Raw genomic sequence first — 22,180 nt, forward strand, 5'->3', positions numbered from 1 at the left:
ATGGTCTAGCTACCGGTATACTCACCATCACTGGGGTCCAACGAAATCCAACCACCTTTCTGCATGGTAGGGTATTATGCAGAGCATGGAAACCATAGTTGGCTGTGCATCCTGCTGGAAGGAATCCGTCTCGAAACGTCCGTGAGCCTTTGAACACGTTGGGGGCGATGAAACAATGGAGCCCCATTCAATGAAGGGAAGCGAAGTGGGCTGAGGGGCTATTTGCACGTGGAGCTTCACAAAAAGGGGCATGAATTGTTGACAATTGTATTCCAAACCCAACTTTAAATGTACTCGTTGTGACGCACTCAGGTTCCAAACTCTGTTTTAGAAGAGACTGGCGATATGACAAATGATCCTATTTACACTTTGTAGTCAATTTTGACACTAGAACACATTTCTGACTCATATCGATACCACATAGGCCGTTTCCAAAGGGATTAGTTGTTTTTTAGGGCAGTCACTCTTATATCACCTGTGCCAGCACAGATGAAACTAATCACTGACTAACGAGGCGACCAGTGCAACACGTCCTGCCCAACGAGGATGATTCCAATCAGTGTTCGTCAACACCTAAACAGAACCAACCTCAAAACTAAAATCAAAGCCTGGAAGTCACCTTGTCCGAGAGAGATTTACATGGTTATCAAAATGTAACCCTACACAAAACACTGACCTTCTTTGAAGTATTTGAGAAATTCCCTATTAGAAAAAAATGATGGTGAAAAAAAAAACTATTGCAATCATTTCCATGTTTGACCACTAGGTTTTATGGGTATTATGACGACATCACTGTGGCACTCTATTTTCAGTATGGCCTTCATTACCTTACACATCACTTGCACTCTCCGCTCACTTTTGACTTGGCTGGGAATGACGACTCTCCATAGGTCTGGCTTACTTGTAGGCTCTAGGCAAAGAACAGAGCCGAAATCGATACAACTCAGCCATCCGAGATATGACAAACTGAGCAGTCCATAGACTAGCTACCTGGATCACACTCACGATTGTTGAACTAAATCACTCATACACTGACTTCACATATGAGTTCTACAGCTTAACATGGTTGGCCACAATGCTAAATGAAACATAATAGAATGATATATGTTTGTTGTCATGGCTACTCACTGTCCTCTGGGGTCCTGGCGGTAGAGTTAGCGCTCCAGTCACTCCAATAGCCATAGCCCCTATAATGAATGCATCGCACCTGCACTACATACTCCGTGTCCGGCTTGAGGTACTGAAGACGGAAAGACTCCTTGTAGCTTTCGGTGTCATTTGGGGGTACCTAAAAGAGTCAATTAAATGGATATAATGACAAATGGAGCCGAGGGCAACAATGTGTCATATTACAGTTCATTTGCAACACCAACAATACATTGATTCACTGTTGATAACACCTATCAGAATAAGGATAGGATAGATGGCTTTTAACATTAGAGACATTTCACTCCAACGTTCGCCAGATGTTTACACACCTTATAACAAGTCTAACTTCAAGCCCATGCCATACACACCCCATGCCATCGGTTGTGTAGATCATACTATATTCCTTTACCAGGAAATTATATGATACTTAACCTTTCATTTTGGGATTAAGGTTACAACAAATGGCATGGGACATATCAACATTAATCTACTTCTGAGGTCTAAAGAATATCCTTTTAACATGTATTGTGATTGTGGCTATTTACCTCAGTCCAGTCTCGAGAGCCCACAGTGCAGAACCTGATGTTGTATTTCAGCGTTACATAGGTTACATGGATAGGGTGCTTCCAACTCACTAAGAGAGTCCTGGAAAAGTTATTCTCGGAAATAATATTGACATCTGATGGGGGATTCGTTTTCACTGCAAAACAGGACAAACCATTAAACTATATGGGGGAGGTGATAGTCATTGTAACTTCAAGGGCAATCAGAAAATACATTTCACTCCACCTACCCAAATCAGCAGCAAAAATATCCAGAATGTCAGATCGAACCTTCCCCAACTTGTTTTCAACTTCTACCCATATAGCAAGTTCCATGAAGCTTGGAAAGGTATCGAAGTCGATGTATCCACAGCTTCTGTGAGCTTTGCTGCTCTTATTTGAACCACTGAATAAACACAACAATGATGATCAGAAATCAGTAATTAACAAATCGCATACACTGTCTAAGAACCTTGATATTTAGGGGTTCTCAGAACTGAAGCCAGGTTTTCCATTCACCGATTTGAAAAATAATGTTTGTATCCACCATGTATCTAACCTTATGTATGACACTCACATTAGACTGCCAAACAAGGTATAAGTCGTTTTCAGCATCTCGTCTCTTGTCCCAGGCTGCCATGTGCACGTCACGTTGGAGGAAATCTTTCGGCCAAACTGGACAGCCATGCAGGACAGGTTCACAGGCTTCTCAGGGGGATCTGACCAATAAACAAACAGCTGCCATTATTTCATGTCAGAGAAACATACCAACGGCTATGTACCTACTGCACTGAGCAGGATGGGGTCAAAATTCATTTCGATTCAGGAAGTCAGTTGAAATTCACTTCCTCAATTGAAAACTGAATTGAACCCAAACCTGACAGTGAGAAAGCTTTAGGGTCATTCAGTGTGAACATGAAAGACCGGAAAATTGTTAAAGACTCCAGCCACAGACTGTTCTCTCTGCTTCCACATGGCAAGTGGTACCAGAGCATCAAATCAAATGTATATACAGTGGGGAGAACAAGTATTTGATACACTGCTGATTTTGCAGGTTGTCCTACTTACAAAGCATGTAGAGGTCTGTAATTTTTATCATAGGTACACTTCAACTGTGAGACGGAATCTAAAACAAAAATCCAGAAAATCACATTGTATGATTTTTAAGTAATTCATTTGCATTTTATTGCATGACATAAGTATTTGATCACCTACCAACCAGTAAGAATTCTGGCTCTCACAGACCTGTTAGTTTTTCTTTAAGAAGCCCTCCTGTTCTCCACTCATTACCTGTATTAACTGCACCTGTTTGAACTCGTTACCTGTATAAAAGACACCTGTCCACACACTCAATCAAACAGACTCCAACCTCTCCACAATGGCCAAGACCAGAGAGCTGTGTAAGGACATCAGGGATACAATTGTAGACCTGCACAATGCTGGGATGGGCAACAGGACAATAGGCAAGCAGCTTGGTGAAAAGGCAACAACTGTTGGCGCAATTATTAGAAAATGGAAGAAGTTCAAGATGACGGTCAATCACCCTCGGTCTGGGGCTCCATGCAAGATCTCACCTCGTGGGTCATCAATGATCATGAGGAAGGTGAGGGATCAGTCCAGAACTACACGGCAGGACCTGGTCAATGACCTGAAGAGAGCTGGGACCACAGTCTCAAAGAAAACCATTAGTAACACACTACACCGTCATGGATTAAAATCCTGCAGCGCACGCAAGGTCCCCCTGCTCAAGCCAGCGCATGTCCAGGCCCGTCTGAAGTTTGCGAATGACCATCTGGATGATCCAGAGGAGGAATGGGAGAAGGTCATGTGGTCTGATGAGACAAAAATAGAGCTTTTTGGTCTAAACTCCACTCGCCGTGTTTGGAGGAAGAAGAAGGATGAGTACAACCCCAAGAACACCATCCCAACCGTGAAGCATCGAGGTGGAAACATCATTCTTTGGGGATGCTTTTCTGCAAAGGGGACAGGACGACTGCACCGTATTGAGGGGAGGATGGATGGGGCCATGTATCGTGAGATCTTGGCCAACAACCTCCTTCCCTCACTAAGAGCATTGAAGATGGGTCGTGGCTGGGTCTTCCAGCATGATAACGACCCGAAACACAGTCAGGGCAACTAAGGAGTGGCTCCTTAAGAAGCATCTCAAGGTCCTGGAGTGGCCAGACCTGAACCCAATAGAAAATCTTTGGAGGGAGCTAAAAGTCTGTATTGCCCAGCGACAGCCCCAAAACCTGAAGGATCTGGAAAAGGTCTGTATGGAGGAGTGGGCCAAAATCCCTGCTGCAGTGTGTGTAAACCTGGTCAAGAACTACAGGAAACGTATGATCTCTGTAATTGCAAACAAAGGTTTCTGTACCAAATATTAAGTTCTGCTTTTCTGATGTATCAAATACTTATGTCATGCAATAAAATGCAAATGAATTACTTAAAAATCATACAATGTGATTTTCTGGATTTTTGTTTTAGATTCCGTCTCTCACAGTTGAAGTGTACCTATGATAAAAATTACAGACCTCTACATGCTTTGTAAGTAGGAAAACCTGCAAAATCGGCAGTATATCAAATACTTGTTCTCCCCACTGTATAAAGCCCTTTTTACATCAGCAGAAGTCAAAGTGCTATACAGAAACTGAGCCTAAAACCACAAACAGCAAGCAATGCAGATGTAGAAGCACAGTGGCTAGGAAAAACTCCATTGAAAGGCAGGAACCTAGGAAGAAAGCGGGCCGGTCCTCTTCTGGCTGTGCCGGGTGGAGATTAAGAGTGCATGGCCATTAAGTACAGATTGTTCTTCAAGATGTTCAAATGTTCATAGATAAGCAGCAGGGTCAAATAATAATCACAGTGGTTGTAGAGGGCGCAATAGGTAGCTCACAAAATTGTCAGCTGGTGATTGTTAAGCAAATAACTGCCGGTTTCATGGTAATTGATCATTAATTAACAAAAACATTTAGCATTTCCGGGCTTTCACACAAAGCACACAAGCCACTGATGCAAACCTTTGTAACATCTATATTTGAAGTCTAATAAATCCATGTTATATAGCCTACACCTTCACAATAAATCCATGATTTATTTTAGACAGGTCTAAAGAACCATGATGTGAAGAAAATGTAGTCTATTTCAGAAGAACAGAATAGCATACTCCGAGTTGTCCTTATGTTAGGTCCTGAATGTTGTGAGTACCCCCACAACATCACGTTCACAGTGGGAACCACACATGCGGAGATCATCCGTTCACCTACTCTGCGTCTCACAAAGACATGTCAGTTGGAACCAACAATCTCAAATCTGGACTCATCAGACCAAAGGACAGATTTCCACCAATCTAATGTCCATTGCTCGTGTTTACTGGTCCAAGCAAGTCTCTTCTTCTTATTGGTGTCCTTTAGTAGTGGTTTCTTTGCAGCAAGTCGCTCTGGATAAGAGCGTCTGCTAAATGACTTAAATGTAAATGTAAATTCGACCATGAAGGCCTGATTCACACAGTCTCCTCTGAACAGTTCATGTTAAGATGTGTCTGTTACTTGAACTCTATGAAGCATTTATTTGGGCTGCGATTTCTGAGGCTGGTAAATCTAATGAACTTATCCTTTGCAGCAGAGATTTGGGTCTTCCATTCCTGTCTGGGTCCTCATGAGAGCCCGTTTCATCATAGCGCTTGATGTTTTTTGCAGCTGCACTTGAATAAACTTTCAAAGGGCTTGAAATGTTCCCACATTGACTTCCCTTCATGTCTTAAAGTAATGATGGACTGTCGTTTCTCTTTGCATATTTGAGCTGTTCTGGCCATAATATGGTATTTTACCAAATAGGGCTATCTTCTGTATACCACCCCTACCTTGTCACAACACAACGGATTGGCTCAAACGCATTAAGAAGGAAAGAAATTCCACAAATGAACTTAACCAGGCACACCTGTTAATTGAAATGCATTCCAGGTGACTACTTCATGAAGCTGGTTGAGAGAATGTCAAGAGTGTGCAAATATGTCAAGGCAAAGGGTGGCTACTTTGAAGAATCTCAAATCTCAAATATATTTTTTATTTAACACTTTTTTGGTTACTACATGATTCTGTGTGTTATTTCATAGTTTTGAAGTCTTCAATATTATTCTACAAAGTAGAAAATAGTAAAAAAGGTGTGTCCAAACTTTTGACTGGTACTGTGTGCACACACACACGCATACAAAAGTATGTGGACACCTGCTCGTCGAACATCTCATTGCAAAATCATGGGCATTAATATAGAGTTGGTCCCCCTTTGCTGCTATAAGAGCCTCCACTCTTCTGTGAAGGCTTTTCACTAAACGTTGGAACATTGCTGCGGGGACTAGCTTCGATTCAGCCACAAGAGCATTAGTGAGGTCGTGCACTGATGATGGGCGACTAGGCCTGGCTTGTAGTTGGCGTTCCAATTCAGCTGAAATAGTTGATTCCACTCAGTTTAATGTCCACATACTTTTGTAGTGTATGTTTATTATTTTGTTGCCTAAATCGCTTACATTTTTGAGAAATAGGTAAAATTTCTATACGTTCCTATAACTCTAATTCCCTTGGAATGAGCCGATCAAAAACAAAACTCATCTCCAAAACTGCAAAAGGCACAGTCAAAATAAAATGTGAGCCAGGGCTACACACTGGCTAAACAAAACTTAGACTGCCCACCCTTGAAAGACAATCAGCAAGCAAGTTGTCCTTAGCACGGCCATGTCTGATTTCATGGGGAAACTCCCACAATATGAGACTCCAGCAAAGCAGTCAGTATTTTGCAGGAAAATGAAAGGGTAATGATAGAAGTGCCAGTTCCAAAGAGAGCGTCTCTTCTTCGATAGTCAAGTAGTTTTTTTGATATGTTGCCAATTTCTTTTAAAAACATTCCACAGGGTGCTCAACAGTGTTATTGTCTTTCTGTAGGAGGGTAACCCAAACGGAAGATAAAAAGGTCGGAAAACAAACCGTCAGGAGTGACAAAAGCAGACGAATCTTTGGTGCGCTCAGTTAGAGGGACCTGACCATTTCTCTTCAGCAGATAGAACTTGCTAACATACTTAGCCGCGCCAACACGGTCCATACAATTGTCGACCCTGGCCAAAGGGTACAAGTCCGATGGCATTAGATTTGTGAAAATCAGAACAAAACCGTAGAGACCCATCCACCTTAGGTACTAATATACAGGGCGAACTCCACGGGCTGTTGCCATGTTTTGCAATGTCGTTCTCAAGCATGAACTCTACCTCACTGCAGACTTTCTCTCTTTTCAGGGTTCACTCGATAGGCTTGTTCTTTGATTGGGGCAGAGTCCCCAACGTCAGTGTCATGCTCTAGTACAATTGTCTGAGTTGGCTCATCTGAGAATAAACCCTGATGTTCTAAAAGTAGTGCAACAATGATGCCTTCTTCCTCTGGAGACAAGTCTTCTAGAATCTCTGAGTTACTCAACCTTCCAACAGGCACAGGGTGTATTGGGCTTTCCTAATGCTATTGAGGAAGTCTAGAGTCAAGGGTGACAGCAGTGGCTGTAGGAAGAACATCACTACCGGTTTCCATCGACTTCTCTGCCCGATCGTAGCGGGTGAAGTATGGTTTCAACATGTTGACATGACACAGCCAGGATTTTTTCCTGCGCACCGGTGTGGCGATGATGTAATCCAGATAATAAAAAATAAAAAAATACAATGGGGTAAAGGCTTGAAAAGGAAGCTTGAAACGTTAAAACCCAGAAAGAGCAACAAAACCAGGACTTGGTCACCCACCTCGAAAATGCAGTTTCGGGTCTTCCGAGAAGGCGCTTAATTTGCGCCTTCTCCAGATTCTCACTGGTGTGGTGCAATCTGTATCGAAAAGCACTAACGAGCTCCAACAGATTTGTTTTTGTGTTTAAGGTGTTGCCCTGCAACAACCTCTCTCTCAGCAAGCTCAAAAGGACCTCTGACATGATGTCCAAACACAAGCTCATTCGGACTAAACCCAAGAGATTCCTGAACAACCTCCCATGCTGCAAACAGCACAAGAGGGAACCCTTCATCTCAGTCTCTCAAACTCAAAGCTGTAAACTCTCAACATAGAAAGTCTGATGAAATCTCTCAAGAGCACCTTGAGACTCTGGGTGGTAGACACCAGAGGGGCAGTGGGTTACACCCAACTGTTGTAGCACTAGCTGGAAGACCTTTGACATGAACTTTGAACCTCGGTCTGATTGCACTACCCGTGGAAGTCCAAAGGTTGAAAATAATTTCACCAGGGCCTTAACAATACTGGGAGCTGTGATTTTCCTCAGTGAAATGGCCTCAGGGAAATGAGTTGCAGTGCACATGATGGTTAAGATAAACTGGTTACCACTCTTTACGTTTGAAAAAAAAGACCAACACAACTAGAGGTCGACCGATTATGATTTTTCAACGCCGACACCAATTATTGGAGGACCAAAAAAAGCCGACACCGATTAATCGGACGATTTATATATATACTTCTTTTTTTGTAATAATGAAAACTACAACAATACTGAATGAACAATGAATACTTTTATTTTTACTTAGTATAATACATCAATAAAATCAACTTATTCTCAAATAAATAATGAAACATGTTAAATTTGGTTTAAATAATGCAAAAACAAAGTGTTGGAAAGAAAGTAAAAATGCAATATGTGCCGTGTAAAAAAGCTAACATTTAAGTTCCTTGTACAGAAGATGAGAACATATGAAAGCTGGTGGTTCCTTTTAACATGAGTCTTCAATATTCCCAAGTTTTAGGTTCAAGTTTTAGGTTGTAGTTATTATAGAACTATTTCTCTCTATACCATTTGTATTTCATATACCTTTGACTATTGGATGTTCTAATAGGTACTTTAGTATTGCCAACTAATCTCGGGAGTTGATAGGCTTGAAGTCATAAACAGCGCAATGCTTGAAGCATTGCGAAGAGCTGCTGGCAAACGCAGTAAAGTGCTGTTTGAATGAATGCTTACGAGCCTGCTGCTGCCTACCACCGCTCAGTCAGACTGCTCTATCAAATCATAGACTTAATTATAATATAATAACACACAGAAATACGAGCCTTCGGTCATTAATATGGTCGAATCTGGAAACTATCATCTCGAAAACAAAACCTTTATTCTTTCAGTGAAATACGGAACCGGTCCGTATTTTATCTAACGGGTGGCATCCATAAGTCTAAATATTGCTGTTACATTGCACAACGTTCAATGTTGTCATAATTATGGAAAATTCTGGAAAATTAGTTCGCAAGGAGCCAGGCGGCCCAAACTGTTGCATATACCCTGACTCTGCGTGCAATGAACGCACGAGAAGTGACACAATTTCCCTAGTTTAATATGGCATGCTAACATTAATTTCTTTTAACTAAATATGCAGGTTTAAAAAATATATACTTCTGTGTATTGATTTTAAGAAAAGCGTTGTTGTTTATGGTTAGGTACACATTGGTGCAACGACAGTGCTTTTTCCGCGAATGCGCTTGTTAAATCACCATGTTAGTTAAATCAGCATGTTAGTGTAACAGTATAACTTTAATACGTCCCCTCGCCCCGACCCGGGCGCGAACCAGGGACCCTCTGCACACATCAACAACGGTCGCCCACGAAGCATCGTTACCCATCGCTCCACAAAGGCCGCGGCCCTTGCAGAGCAAGGGGCAACACTACTTCTAGGTTTCAGAGCAAGTGACGTAACTGATTGAAACGCTAGTAGCGCGTACCCGCTAACTAGCTAGCCATTTCACATCCGTTACACTCACCCCCCTTTCAACCTCCTCCTTTTCCGCAGCAACTAGTGATCCGGGTCACGGCACCAATGTAACAGTATAACTTTAGTACGTCCCCTCGCCCCGACCCGGGCGCGAACCAGGGACCCTCTGCACACATCAACAACGGTCGCCCACGAAGCATCGTTACCCATCGCTCCACAAAGGCCACGGCCCTTGCAGAGCAAGGGGCAACACTACTTCTAGGTTTCAGAGCAAGTGACGTAACTGATTGAAACGCTAGTAGCGCGTACCCGCTAACTAGCTAGCCATTTCACATCCGTTACATTAGTAAAACCCAGCTGGAGAGAACTTATTTGTCACATCTTAAAACCAGCAGGATACCACCCTGCATCCCACTGCTGGCTTGCCACTGAAGCTAAGCAGGGTGGGTCCATGGATGGGAAAACAGATGCTGCTGGAAGTGGTCTTGGAAGGTCAGTAGGAAGCACTCTTTCCTCTGATAAAAAAATGTAAAAAGAGATCCCAGGGCAGTGATTTTGGCCATTGCCCTGTGCAGGGTGCCGTCTTTCGGATGGGACGTTAAATGGGTGTTCTGACGCTCTGTAGTCACTAAAAATCCCATGGCACTTATCGTAAGAGTAGGGGTGTTAACCCTGGTGCCCTGGCTAAATTCCTAATCTGGCCCTCATACCATCATGGCCACATAATCATCCTCAGCTTCCAATTGGCTCATTCATGCCCCCTCCTGTAACTATTCCCCAGGTCGTTGCTGTAAATGAGAATGAGTTCTCAGTCAACATACCTGGTTAAATAAAAATAGTTAACTTAATAGTTATAAGATATATAGCTGGCAAAAATTTTTACTTTATCACATCTCTTAAATTGCAGGAGTGACTCACGTCAAGAAGCTCCCATTTTGCTTGTTGTGCTTCTTTGTAAACAAACACACGACTGGTTAATACAGCTGTTTTGGGAAACTAGTATTGGTAAGCTTCATAATCAAAAATAATCTAACAGGCAAAATTATAAACGCAATCTGCTTTATCTATTACCTAGAGTTGACTGCAGGTATTTATTTTAAAAGTACTAATATTCAAATGTATTTATTTTTGTAAATGATAGACAAAATTGGAAAATCATACTGAGGGTATTTCAAAATACCCCGAGATACAGTATACCACCCAAGCCTACTGCACACAAACATTCTTCATTTGCTCACACACATATTCATACTGCCTCTACACACAATCATCATATACACTGCTGCTACTCTATCTGTCATATGTCCTGATGCCTAGTCATCTACCCCTATACATATCTAATCCTACCACTCCAGTATCCCTGCACATTGTAAATATTAGTGGTGTGCCAAAATCAGTATATGGGCAATTTAATGGATAGGATTTTGAACAGAGTATTTTTTGTAATTATCTGTGATCAGGAAAAAAAGTAAATGTTTGCATCCTTCTCAGTCAGTCAAGGGAGGTGCTAAATGGTCTAAATAACTCAACTGGCTAGCTTGCCTGTCTGTAAAGAGAAAGGCAAGCTGTGCGTTGATCCTGCTGCTCTGATTGGAAAGACTGAAACTTCATTTCTCCATCCACTCGCTTCATCATTTCACGATTCCTTTTCCTCGCATATTTTCAGTCCGAATCATTTAGATTGCTGCTGCCTGCTACTATGATAAATCACATGGCCAGGACGTTTGCTCTCAAGCTGTCAATGTGCATAATATCTAACAAGTGGGGCAAGGGTAGGGAAAAAATATGAAATGCTAATGCACATTCTGACTGAGTGACCGCAAACTTGGCTACCCCCCTGCAGCTTTTCTGCAGTGAGAACATGCAAATCACATTTTATTTGTCACATGCACAGGTGTAGACCTTACAGTGAAATGATTACTTACAATCCCTTAACCAACAATGCAGTTTTTACAAAAATACATGTTAAGTAAAAAATAAAAGTAACAAATAATTAAAGTGCAGCAGCAAAATAACAACAGCGAGGCTATATACAGGGGGTACCGGTACAGAGTCAATGTGCGGCGGGGACCTGGTTAGTCGAGGTAATATGTACATGTAGGTAGAGTTAAAGTGACTATGCATAGATAAAGAGAGTAGCAGCAGCGTACTGGGGGGGCAATGCAAATAGTCTGGGTAGCCATTTGATTAGCTGTTCAGGAGTCTTCTGGCTTGGGGGTAGAAGCTGCTGAGAAGCCTTTTGGACCTAGACTTGGCGCTACAGTACCACATGCCTAGTCTATGACTAGGGTGGCTGGAGTCTTTTCCCATTTTTAGGGCCTTCCTCTGACACCGCCTGGTACAGAGGTCCTTGATTTTATAAAAAGTTGTTGCACGGCAACTCACGGCCTTCCTGAAGACAAACAACGTATATGAAATGCTTCAATCTGGTTTTAGACCCCATCATAGCACTGAGACTGCACTTGTGAAAGTTGTAAATGATCTTTTAATGGCGTCAGACCGAGGATCTGCATCTGTCCTCATGCTCCTAGAACTTAGTGCTGCTTTTGATACCAATCGATCACCACATTCTTTTGGAGAGATTGGAAACCCAAATTGGTCTACACGGACAAGTTCTGGCCTATTTTAGATCTTATCTGTAGGGAAGATATCAGTTTGTCTCTGTGAATGGTTTGTCCTCTGACAAATCAACTGTACATTTCGGTGTTCCTCAAGGTTCCGTTTTAGGACCACTATTGTTTTCACTATATATTTTACCTCTTGGGATGTCATTCGAAAACATAATGTTAACTTTCACTGCTATGCGGATGACACACAGCTGTACATTTCATGGTGAAGCCCCAAAATTGCCCTCGCTGGAAGCCTGTGTTTCAGACATAAGGAAGTGGATGGCTGCAAACTTTCTACTTTTAAAATAGGACAAAACAGAGATGCTTGTTCTAGGTCCCAAGAAACAAAGAGATCTGTTGAATCTGACAATTAATCTTGATGGTTATACAGCCGTCTCAAATAAAACTGTGAAGTACCTCGGTGTTACTCTGGACCCTGATCTCTTTTGACGAACATATCAACATTGCAAAAATCAGAAATTTTCTGTCCAAGAATGATGCAGAAAAATTAATCCATGCTTTTGTTACTTCTAGGTTAGACTACTGCAATGCTCTACTTTCCGGCTACCCGGATAAAGCAGTGCTAGCCTCCCTACAAAGGCTTCCTGTTAAGGCAAGGGCTGATTTCAAGGTTTTACTGTTAACCTATAAAGCATTACATGGGCTTGCTCCAACCTATCTTTACGATTTGGTCCTGCCGTACATACCTACACATACGCTACGGTCACAAGACGCAGGCCTCCTAATTGTCCCTAGAATTTCTAAGCAAACAGCTGGAGGCAAGGCCTTCTCCTATAGAGCTCCATTTTTATGGAATGGTCTGCCTACCCATGTGAGAGACGCAGACTCGGTCTCAACCTTTAAGTCTTTATTGAACACTCATCTCTTCAGTAGGTCCTATGATTGAGTGTAGTCTGGCCCAGGAGTGTGAAGGTGAACGGAAAGGCACTGAAGCAACGAACCGCCCTTGCGGTCTCTGCCTGGCTAGTTCCCCACTCTCCACTGGGATTCTCTGCCTCTAACCCTATTACAGGGTCACTGGCTTACTGGTGAGCTTCAATGCCGTCCCTAGGAGGGGTGCGTCACTTGAGTTGGTTGGGTTACTGACGTGGTCTTCCTGTCTGGGTTGGCGCCCCCCCTTGGGTTGTGCCGTGGCGGAGATCTTTGTGGGCTATACTCGGCCTTGTCTCAGGATGGTAAGTTGGTGGTTGAAGATATCCCTCTAGTGGTGTGGGGGCTGTACTTTGGCAAAGTGGGTGGGGTTATATCCTGCCTGTTTCTCCTGAACCCTTCTGTCTCAGCCTCCAGTATTTATGCTGCAATAGTTTATGTGTCAGGGGGCTAGGGTCAGTCTGTTATATCTGGAGTATTTATCCTGTCTTATCCAGTGTCCTGTGTGAATTTAAGTATGCTCTCTCTAATTCTCTCTTTCTTTCTTTCTCTCTCCCTCTCAGAGGACCTGAGCCCTGGGACCATGACTCAGGACTACCTGGCATGATGACTCCTTGTTGTCCCCAGTCCACCTGGCCGTGCTGCTGCTCCAGTTTCAACTGTTCTGCCTGCGGCTATGAAACCCTGACCTGTTTACTATTACTTGACCATGCTGGTCATTTATGAACATTTGAACATCTTGGCCATGTTCTGTTATAATCTCCACCCGGCACAGCCAGAAGAGGACTGGCCACCCCTTGTTCCTCTCTAGGTTTCTTCCTAGGTTTTGGCCTTTCCAGGGAGTTTTTCCTAGCCACCGTGCTTCTACACCTGCATTGCTTGCTGTCTGGGGTTTTAGGCTGGGTTTCTGTACAGCACTTTGATATATCAGCTGATGTAAGAAGGGCTATATAAATACATTTGATATGGATAGCAGGAAGCTTGGCCCCAGGGAGGTATTTTACGAACATATACTTAGGAATATTGAAACACTTCAGTTTTTCCCCCGATCCCGAGTATCATGTGATCCAATTGTCAACTGTCAATTTACAGATACGATAACGAGTATGGCCATGTCGGCACACCCCTAGTAAATATGGTATTGGCACTGACCCTTCATATAGCTTCCTTACTTTATTGTTCTTATTTCTATTACCCATGTCTTTTGTTCTACTTTACTTTTTAACAGTACTACTGCATTGTTGGGAAAGAGCAAGCAAGGCATTTCACTGTACTAGTGCACGTGAAAATAAAAACTAGAAATGTGTACATTACAATTTCTTGAATATCAGTACAAAGGCATGTCCTTTGGATACATTTTCACTTTATTTCTGTATGAAATTGTTGCACTTGTATCCAAATGAATTACTCAGAAATGAAATTGAAATAGAAATATTAGAGGAAAATACTTGCGTGGACATTTTGTTCTATTTTGATATGAAATAACCTTATATTGATGTGAAATCATTGGAGGCATACTTACACCCTTTGGTCAATAGAATCCCATGGATTACTTGATTTAGGCTTAAGGAAGACCCTTTCTTCTCACAAAGTAACCAGTTGGCCGTTTCATTGGTGATGGTGATGGTCACGCTAACAGCCGAGTCATTTATCTTGGTGTACTGCTCTTTGGGCACTGTGACGTTTTTCAACTTCCAGTAGATGTCCTCCGCTGTGGCTTTAGCAGCTTTGTAGAGCACACATGTGGCGGTGAATTCCTTCCCAATTTCCACTGATGGAGATTGTGGGATTATTGTTCCATAGGTGGTGATAGAACCTAGAGAAAACCCATGCATTAAGTCAATGCTACTAGGAAATGCATGGTGAATTTTACACAGAGGGAAAAGGCCATATGTGGTTGTTTTCATGGTTATTTGGAAACATATCACTAGGGTCAGTACAAAGCTCACTATCATTAAAGCACAGCAACTTAAAAAAGGAAGAAGACGGCTCATTCTAGGGTTTATGTGCAGCAGAGAGGTTAAATCAAAACATACCAGACTGTATGACGCTGTGGAAAAGAGCACCTGCTAAGCAGCACTTCATGACAAAAATTGTTATTGAAATGTAGTGGTACACTTACTGTAGGTGGGCCTACAGGCCAGCCATACCAAGGACAGAAGCTGCAGCAAACGGTATGATGACTTGTCCATGATGCCTGAGGGAAGATTCAGAAATTCACAGACTCGCCAAGCATAGCCTACATTTTATCGCAAACCATTTCCCCCCCAATTAATTGCTAGTGTTGGGGAGCAGTTAAATTACTAGTGGAACTTCATGTAGTTAACTAAGTTTTGCAGTAGCGTGGTGGTAGTTAAAGAGATACTTTGAGATGTTGTCAATGAGGCCTTTTGTCTACTTCCCCAGTCAGATTAACATGTGGATACCATTTTTATGTCTCTCTGTCCAGTATGCAGAAAGTTAGAGGTAGTTTCACGAGCCAATGCTAACCAGGGTTAGCATAATGACTTGAAGTCTACGGGTATCTGCTAGCATATACCCATAGACTTCCAGTCATTTCGTTAATGCTAGTAAGCAATTGCGCTAGCACTAATGAGCAACTTCCTTGAAACCGCACGCATAGACAAACATTTTCGCCACGAGTTCATCTGACTATGGGGAAGTAAAGGGACTCATTGCCAAAATCGCACAGTATCCCTTTAAACTAAACAATATTTGCAGTGTTTTCAGTAGGTAATTAGTGTAGCTAAGTGCTGAAATACACAGTACTTTTTTTACAAAAACAACAGAAAATATGGGTGAAGTAGGCATCAGACCTGCCCGAATTCTGACTTGAAACATAGTTTTGGGGTTAAATAGAATAAATTACACATTCTGTTAACATCTGACTCCAGAGTGATCAGTCTTTCAATTTGTGGTCTATGACATTTCAGATTTAGACACCAAAATGTATCACAAAGTAGTTTGGATGTAGTGATCTACTTTAAAAGATGCACTATGCCAAAATCGCTCCGCCATTTCCTGGTTGTTAAAATTCTAATAGGTCGCCGAATTTCAGTTTGTGTGACAAAACAAGCACGTATATTGTAGAGAATCACTGTACCATCTAAACCACTGAAATATACTTTCAATAACCCAAAACATTGCATTTTCAGCTGTTTGAAGCTGGTGTACAAACCCAAAAGATGCAAAAACAAAACTTAAGAACCGGAAGTTTAGAAATAGCGCACATAGAACAGATATACCGCCTCTTAGGCTTGCTTCAATGAGAATGACAGATCTATAACACACATTTCTATGTGAATTTGTTCAGGTCGCCCAAAAAGTTGCATATTGCAGCTTTAAGTAAACTATATTTTTCTTAAGAGTAGCTTTAGATGTAGCTTAACTTCTTCTAGTGTGAAGTAATTGGTAGCTTTCTGAGCAGCTTCCCCAACACTTAATTGCTGACTGACAAAAGTTTGTGAACAGCTAATTTCCTCAAGGACAGGCCTCTTGCGTGTAGGACTTTTTTGTAGCTATGTGTCAGCAAAGCTAGTCATATCACTACAGAATATTATTATGAAACTTATTTTCAAACTACAATAAATAAAGCTTTGGAGGAACACTGTCATAACACCATAGCTGCTACAGTTTGGGATGCACGATATATCGGAATCGGACGATAATAGCTAAAAATGCCAGCATCGGTTATCGGCACGATGTCTATTTTAACGCCGATGTGGAAAACCGGTGTCAAAGCTAACGTGCATACCTATATTACGTAGGTACATGGCATAATGACGCCACGTAAAATGTTTGCGCTACACGTGCTACACAGCATTCCTAACCTAGCCCACAATGTCTGCTGTGTGCATCGAGCAGTCAACAAGTCGAGCAGTCATTTGAAAAAGTAAGAAAATTTCAGCAACACAACTCAAAAGGTGAAATCCATTAAATGCCAAGATAATGGAAGTCATTGCCCTTGACAATCAACCATTCTCTGTCGTGGGTGATGTTGGCTTTCGCAACTGGTCGAGCACCAGTACACACTACCAAGTGCGCGATTTTTCAGATGTTGCCCTACCAGAGATACACAGTAATAGCGTCACTGCTATTAGCTTCACGACATACTATGGAATGCCGTTTGGGTCTTTGCGTGTAAAAAAAGATACACGTCAAATAACACTAATTGACAATAACACTATTTGACGCGTTAAATACGTTTTTAATTTGACACATCAAATAACAGTTCTATTATAGAATGTTGTGTGTTCTGAATTTGCGCATTGCAAGCCAAGCGCCACCACTACTATCAGTAGCAATGTCAAATCTGCACAAAAAAGTCTGCAAACAAGCAAACACCGGCCACGAATGATGCGTTTGCAATACCGCGTTAGTAATAAAGCATTATTTGTTCGACCGCAACTTCTGGGGTAGCTGGCTTTAGCTTTGTACCTAGCTAGCACCAATAGAACCAGCCTGAAAACAATGACTAGTAGAAACTGCAAAGTCCACTATTGTGGCTAATTATTATTGTGGCTAGCTTCACATAGATGGGTCCGACCACCATTAATCAAATAAGAACTGTCTTATAAATGAGGGTTATTTTAGATGACACCTAGCTATATAGTTAGCTAGCCAACTATAGCTACTGAAACAGATTGTCATTTTGCTATGTTTTGGGGGAAGAACATTGTTTACGTCCATGAGCTATCTTTTTTTTTTAATGACCAGCACTGTAGGTGGGCGAGACAACTTTACCTGCATTATAGCATACATATCGATGAATCGCTGTGACATATGAAATACGTGTGATAGTGTAATCAATGTGTAATAACTACGTAAAAAATGTATGAACACCTTAAATTATTATGTGACGTGCAATCATATTCAGGTCCCGATTGGTCAACAAGCTTATTTGACACGTCTTTTTTGACACGCAAAGACCCGAACGGCGTTCCATAGAAGTCCTGGTTGAGAATGAAACAACTGAACAAATGAAACAGCACAGCAAGTAAGTGAAATAAATAGGTTTTGATTATGTTTCACTGGTAATGGGGACATATGTAAATGCCAACAAAATTACCTTTTGGTCAGTGTGCGTGTGTAACCTTTAACTAGGCAAGTCAGTTAAGAACCAATTTTTATTTACAATGACGGCCTACCCCGGCAAAACCCGGACGACGCTGGGCTAATTGCGCGCCGCCCTATGGGACTCCCAATCACGGCCAGATGTGATACAGCCTGGATTCGAACCAGGAACTGTAGTGACACTGCTGTGTCCATATATGTGTGTGTGTTAACTATTTAACTGTACTAGAACGCTTTAAAAAAAATGACAATAAAAAATAAATCGGGAATCAGGTTTTTTGGCAAGGAAAATGTCGGTATCAGCCAAAAATGTAATATCGGTGCATCACTAACTACCGTACAACAACAACAGCTGTGTAGCCTATTTGTGTTGTGTAATTCATTGGTGAGGCATGCACCCATATCACTGGCACATGGGCTCACCATATGTTCTTCTGTATTCAGTACTTTACCAATAAGTAGTAACTTAACCGTTTAGTTTTATGAGGGCCTCACTGACTACTCTCACTAGGGACTATAGGAAATGGAACCAATGATAAAGCTACTACTAGACAGCTAAGTTAGTTGTAGATAAAACACAAAATCTATGCATAGATAGCTTGCTAGTTATGTTATGAACAAACAGTAGCTAGCTAAGATAGTCTGTTAAATGACTAAAATTTAAACATAAACTAGGCCTCTATGTGAAAGCGTGGCAATAACTTATTAACTTTTCGTTAATTCACAGATCTACTCCTCTGATGACATGGCAGGCAGAACACTCCTGAAAACAAACTGCTCAGCAAAGCAAAGGCTCTATTGAGCGATACCAGATTATTTATTTTTTTAAAGCTCATTTTCAGTGTCTGTGTTTATATGTTAAGGGGGTGTTACTTTGGCAGATAATGTCACCCATCTAAATAAATAAATAAATATATTTTTTATAATTAACTAAATGTAGGTGTTTTTGGTTTATGTCAGTTTCATTGTTTGTTATGCTATGAATTGTTATTTTATGGTTGTAAGTGATCAAATGAACTAGAACATTTTATATTTTGCAATTCTGAGTAATTACTACTTTAGTAAGGATATACACTTTATTCAGTACTACCTCAGTTGCTAAATAATTCCAATAGACGGCAGCATAAGACCACAAATTAAATTTCAGGAGATTAGTTCTCTCCCTGAATTCACCACTCCCCTGCGCGCTTTTGTCTGTCCCAGATTACTGTGAAGTAATATAATGATGATTCATGTTTATTATGAACTGTTTTTAATGCTCATGTTTTGATATTATACTTCATTACTATAACTTATCAATAAGCCTGAACATTAATTCAGTCACTTCTGGTCGACAAAAACGTATTTTAAAATTCATCAACCAGCATCGACCCGCTCTGCCTTCTCGCACAAGTAGCCAACTCAACAAGCCCCGCCAAAAAGCTTGTGGTGTCAGCGAGCACTGCCTTCTCGTGAGGGTTGCATGATGTAATTCATTGGCAGGCTTAAAGATGCACTTGTCTTCTCTATTCCGAGGCTGTTTACTCTCAATATGAGATATTAGGATGATTTTTTTTTTTTATATATATATAATTTATGTGTACTAGGGTTGAGGTTAGCGCATTGGCTACTGAATATTTGGCCGGGGTTCAATACCTGCTATGGTCACTTTTTTCTTGCTCTCCCAAAAGCAACACAGGCCTGATACACGATATATAGCTAACTGTAAAGTAATGAGTGACCATTTTAGAAAAATATGAGACATATAGTCTTTGGTTACATGCTATTTCATATGAATTATAGTGTTGCTTGTAACCTATAACTGATTCTTCGTGGTCTTATGCTGCAGTCTATGGGAAATATTTAGCAAGTCATTCATTCACATAAAGACATTGGTGAGGCAGCTGAGAAATTGTGTATTTTTGTTGTTAATTCCTTAGATCAGTCTCAAACCTGCCCCACACCAATTCCTGGACTTCCACAGAGGTTACAAGGTCACCCAGTTCAAACTAAATTTGAAAAATAAAACATAAAATGTGGTTTGTTTATCAAGTCTTCTGCCTTGCAATAATAAATATAATTTAAAAACTAACAACAAAAAACAGCAAAATGCTTAGACAGGTTTTGATTAACAAAATAATCAAAATGCTATTTAGTACTATATGGTATTTACTATGATAATATTATTACTAAAATAGTTTATAAAAGTATTCTAGGCTACCCTACCCTAGAATTAGGGTTAAGGATAATAGGTTATACGTGCATCTGCTGATGTAAAAAGGGCTTTATAAATCAATTTGATTGACTGTTAGCTTTAGGGTATTTAAGGCAAAAAAGAGTATGGTTTATAGCTCTATTGCTCCCCCTGTGGCCTTGTGTGTACTACATACCTCCTTCGCGACACTTGCTAGGCTCATAATCTGAGGTAGCAACTGCGTCAGATCCACAAAACCAATGAGCTAGACTCATCCACTTCGTTTGCAACTCAGTGAATCTGCGTAGTGTTCGCTCAAGTCGATCCCTACGAATTTAGATTGACGCATATTAAATTAGCCCGGCAGTAATTAGAAACAACAAATCGTAAAAAAAGGTTATTTCTTGATTTAAAAATGTATTCTGGCTTTTTAAATGTGCCACATCTTGAAAGAGGACAGGAACATGCGTTTTGTTTAGGTTTTACACCTTTTTCTAAAGAAAAATCTGGTTAAACATGACCAGAAAATATTTAACGTCTGATGGGCACACCTCAGCCATTGCTAGTAATGCGTGTACACAGACGAACAGTGAGCTCGCCAAGTAGCTGTAACCTTGTTAATAACTAGTTCATTGCTTCAGCCATGGAGCCCAGTTAAATAATAGTACCTTTTGTCCCAGCTGCTTGCCGTAGTTTTTAAATAATCACGAAATAACGCCTTATTTTAGGGTGGTGCCAACAACTACTAGTTATATTGATTACGGTGGCACGAACTCACTTTCCGATAGTTACATGTCCAGGTATGTTGGCAACGAGACCAGCCCAGGTTAAACTTTTAGGCTTTCCTCGGGTAACTTACTATTAACAAGAATAAATGTCATGTGTCCAGCCTAAGACTAGCTGTTGGCGCCAGCTATTGCCATATAGTATTGAGAATCCCAATAAAAAAATATGACTAACTACTTCAAAAGAAAGACAATCTTATTTCGCTGTCTAGACACTTGCTATATAACGTTACCTCCATCAGAATGATAAAGAGCTATACAATAAGAATATTACTTGATATATTTAAATAGCTAGCACGGAAATTTTTGGAGAAAAAAAAAATCGATGGATCAATTTCTAATTCCGGGAAACACAAACACGGGAATGTCATATTTGCAGAACCCCTATTCGACTATATACAACAAAACCACGAAAATACGTCCGTAACAGCCTGTTAAACAGGGCCCGACATGCTATGACAAACAAACAAAAAACTCACCTTTAATTTATTTACTTGTTGGGTTAATGTATACGAGCTAGTTAACGTTAGCTGCGTAAAGATATGTAGATTTCACATCATTTAGCTTAAACTATAAGATTGCACGTCTGGGTCTGTCTTCTCTTTCCCAGTTCCAGTATATTGCATAACCACGAGTTTCAATACATCGCCTTGCAGCTACAAACATAACGATTGATCTAAGTATCTGTCTAGTTTGTCAACGACTTGTTTAGAGATCTGCGCAGAATTGCTGCTCTTTTGATTTGCCAGGAGAAACGTCTGTCACACAACTACTAACCAATCAAGACGCTAGATTGTTTCGCATTACTGTTTTCCAGTAAATCTGCACCCACTTGCCCGAATTGCTCCAATATGTGCCAGGCCATGACGGAGCTTGGTTTGACTGCGGCTGAATCATTATGTACCTGACGCTACAAGCTCAACAACAAGCACTGTTTAATGCTTTGTTTAATAAATATCCGAACCAAAAACAGAGTAAGCTATGGAAAATGGTATAAATGAAGTGGGTTAATGGCAGGACAGTGCTACCCTGTCTCTCCTTCATGTGTGAACAAATGCCGTGCATGTTGAGGTGATGACTCACCTGACTAAATGTGACCTGAGACTGTGTGGCCTCCAACCACGAGACTAGCAGCCCACTGAGTTAAAGCCTTTAGGTATGAGCTTGCTTGGGGGAGCTAACACAAGTCTTCAGGTCTCAGGTAAGCTTTTAATTGTACAAAAAAAATG

General features: G+C 41.1%; 1 protein-coding gene across 1 annotated transcript in view; it reads right to left on the minus strand.

The window, feature by feature from the left end:
• The window catches only part of LOC139552017 (interleukin-6 receptor subunit beta-like), a 60,132-nt gene extending 38,355 nt beyond the window's left edge, over window positions 1–21,777 (minus strand). Inside the window, exons 1-8 of the mRNA XM_071363352.1 lie at window positions 21,431–21,777; window positions 15,043–15,117; window positions 14,443–14,736; window positions 2,269–2,410; window positions 1,943–2,097; window positions 1,695–1,849; window positions 1,129–1,288; window positions 828–910 (exon numbers count right to left, since the gene is read on the minus strand). Of these exons, the coding sequence (XP_071219453.1) occupies window positions 828–910; window positions 1,129–1,288; window positions 1,695–1,849; window positions 1,943–2,097; window positions 2,269–2,410; window positions 14,443–14,736; window positions 15,043–15,112 (1,059 nt within the window). The 5' untranslated portion in view covers window positions 15,113–15,117; window positions 21,431–21,777. The remainder of the gene's footprint in view (window positions 1–827; window positions 911–1,128; window positions 1,289–1,694; window positions 1,850–1,942; window positions 2,098–2,268; window positions 2,411–14,442; window positions 14,737–15,042; window positions 15,118–21,430) is intronic.
• Window positions 21,778–22,180: the final 403 nt, after the last annotated feature.

This window comes from Salvelinus alpinus, chromosome 24 (genome assembly GCF_045679555.1).
Source record: "Salvelinus alpinus chromosome 24, SLU_Salpinus.1, whole genome shotgun sequence".
Classification (NCBI taxonomy): domain Eukaryota; kingdom Metazoa; phylum Chordata; class Actinopteri; order Salmoniformes; family Salmonidae; genus Salvelinus; species Salvelinus alpinus.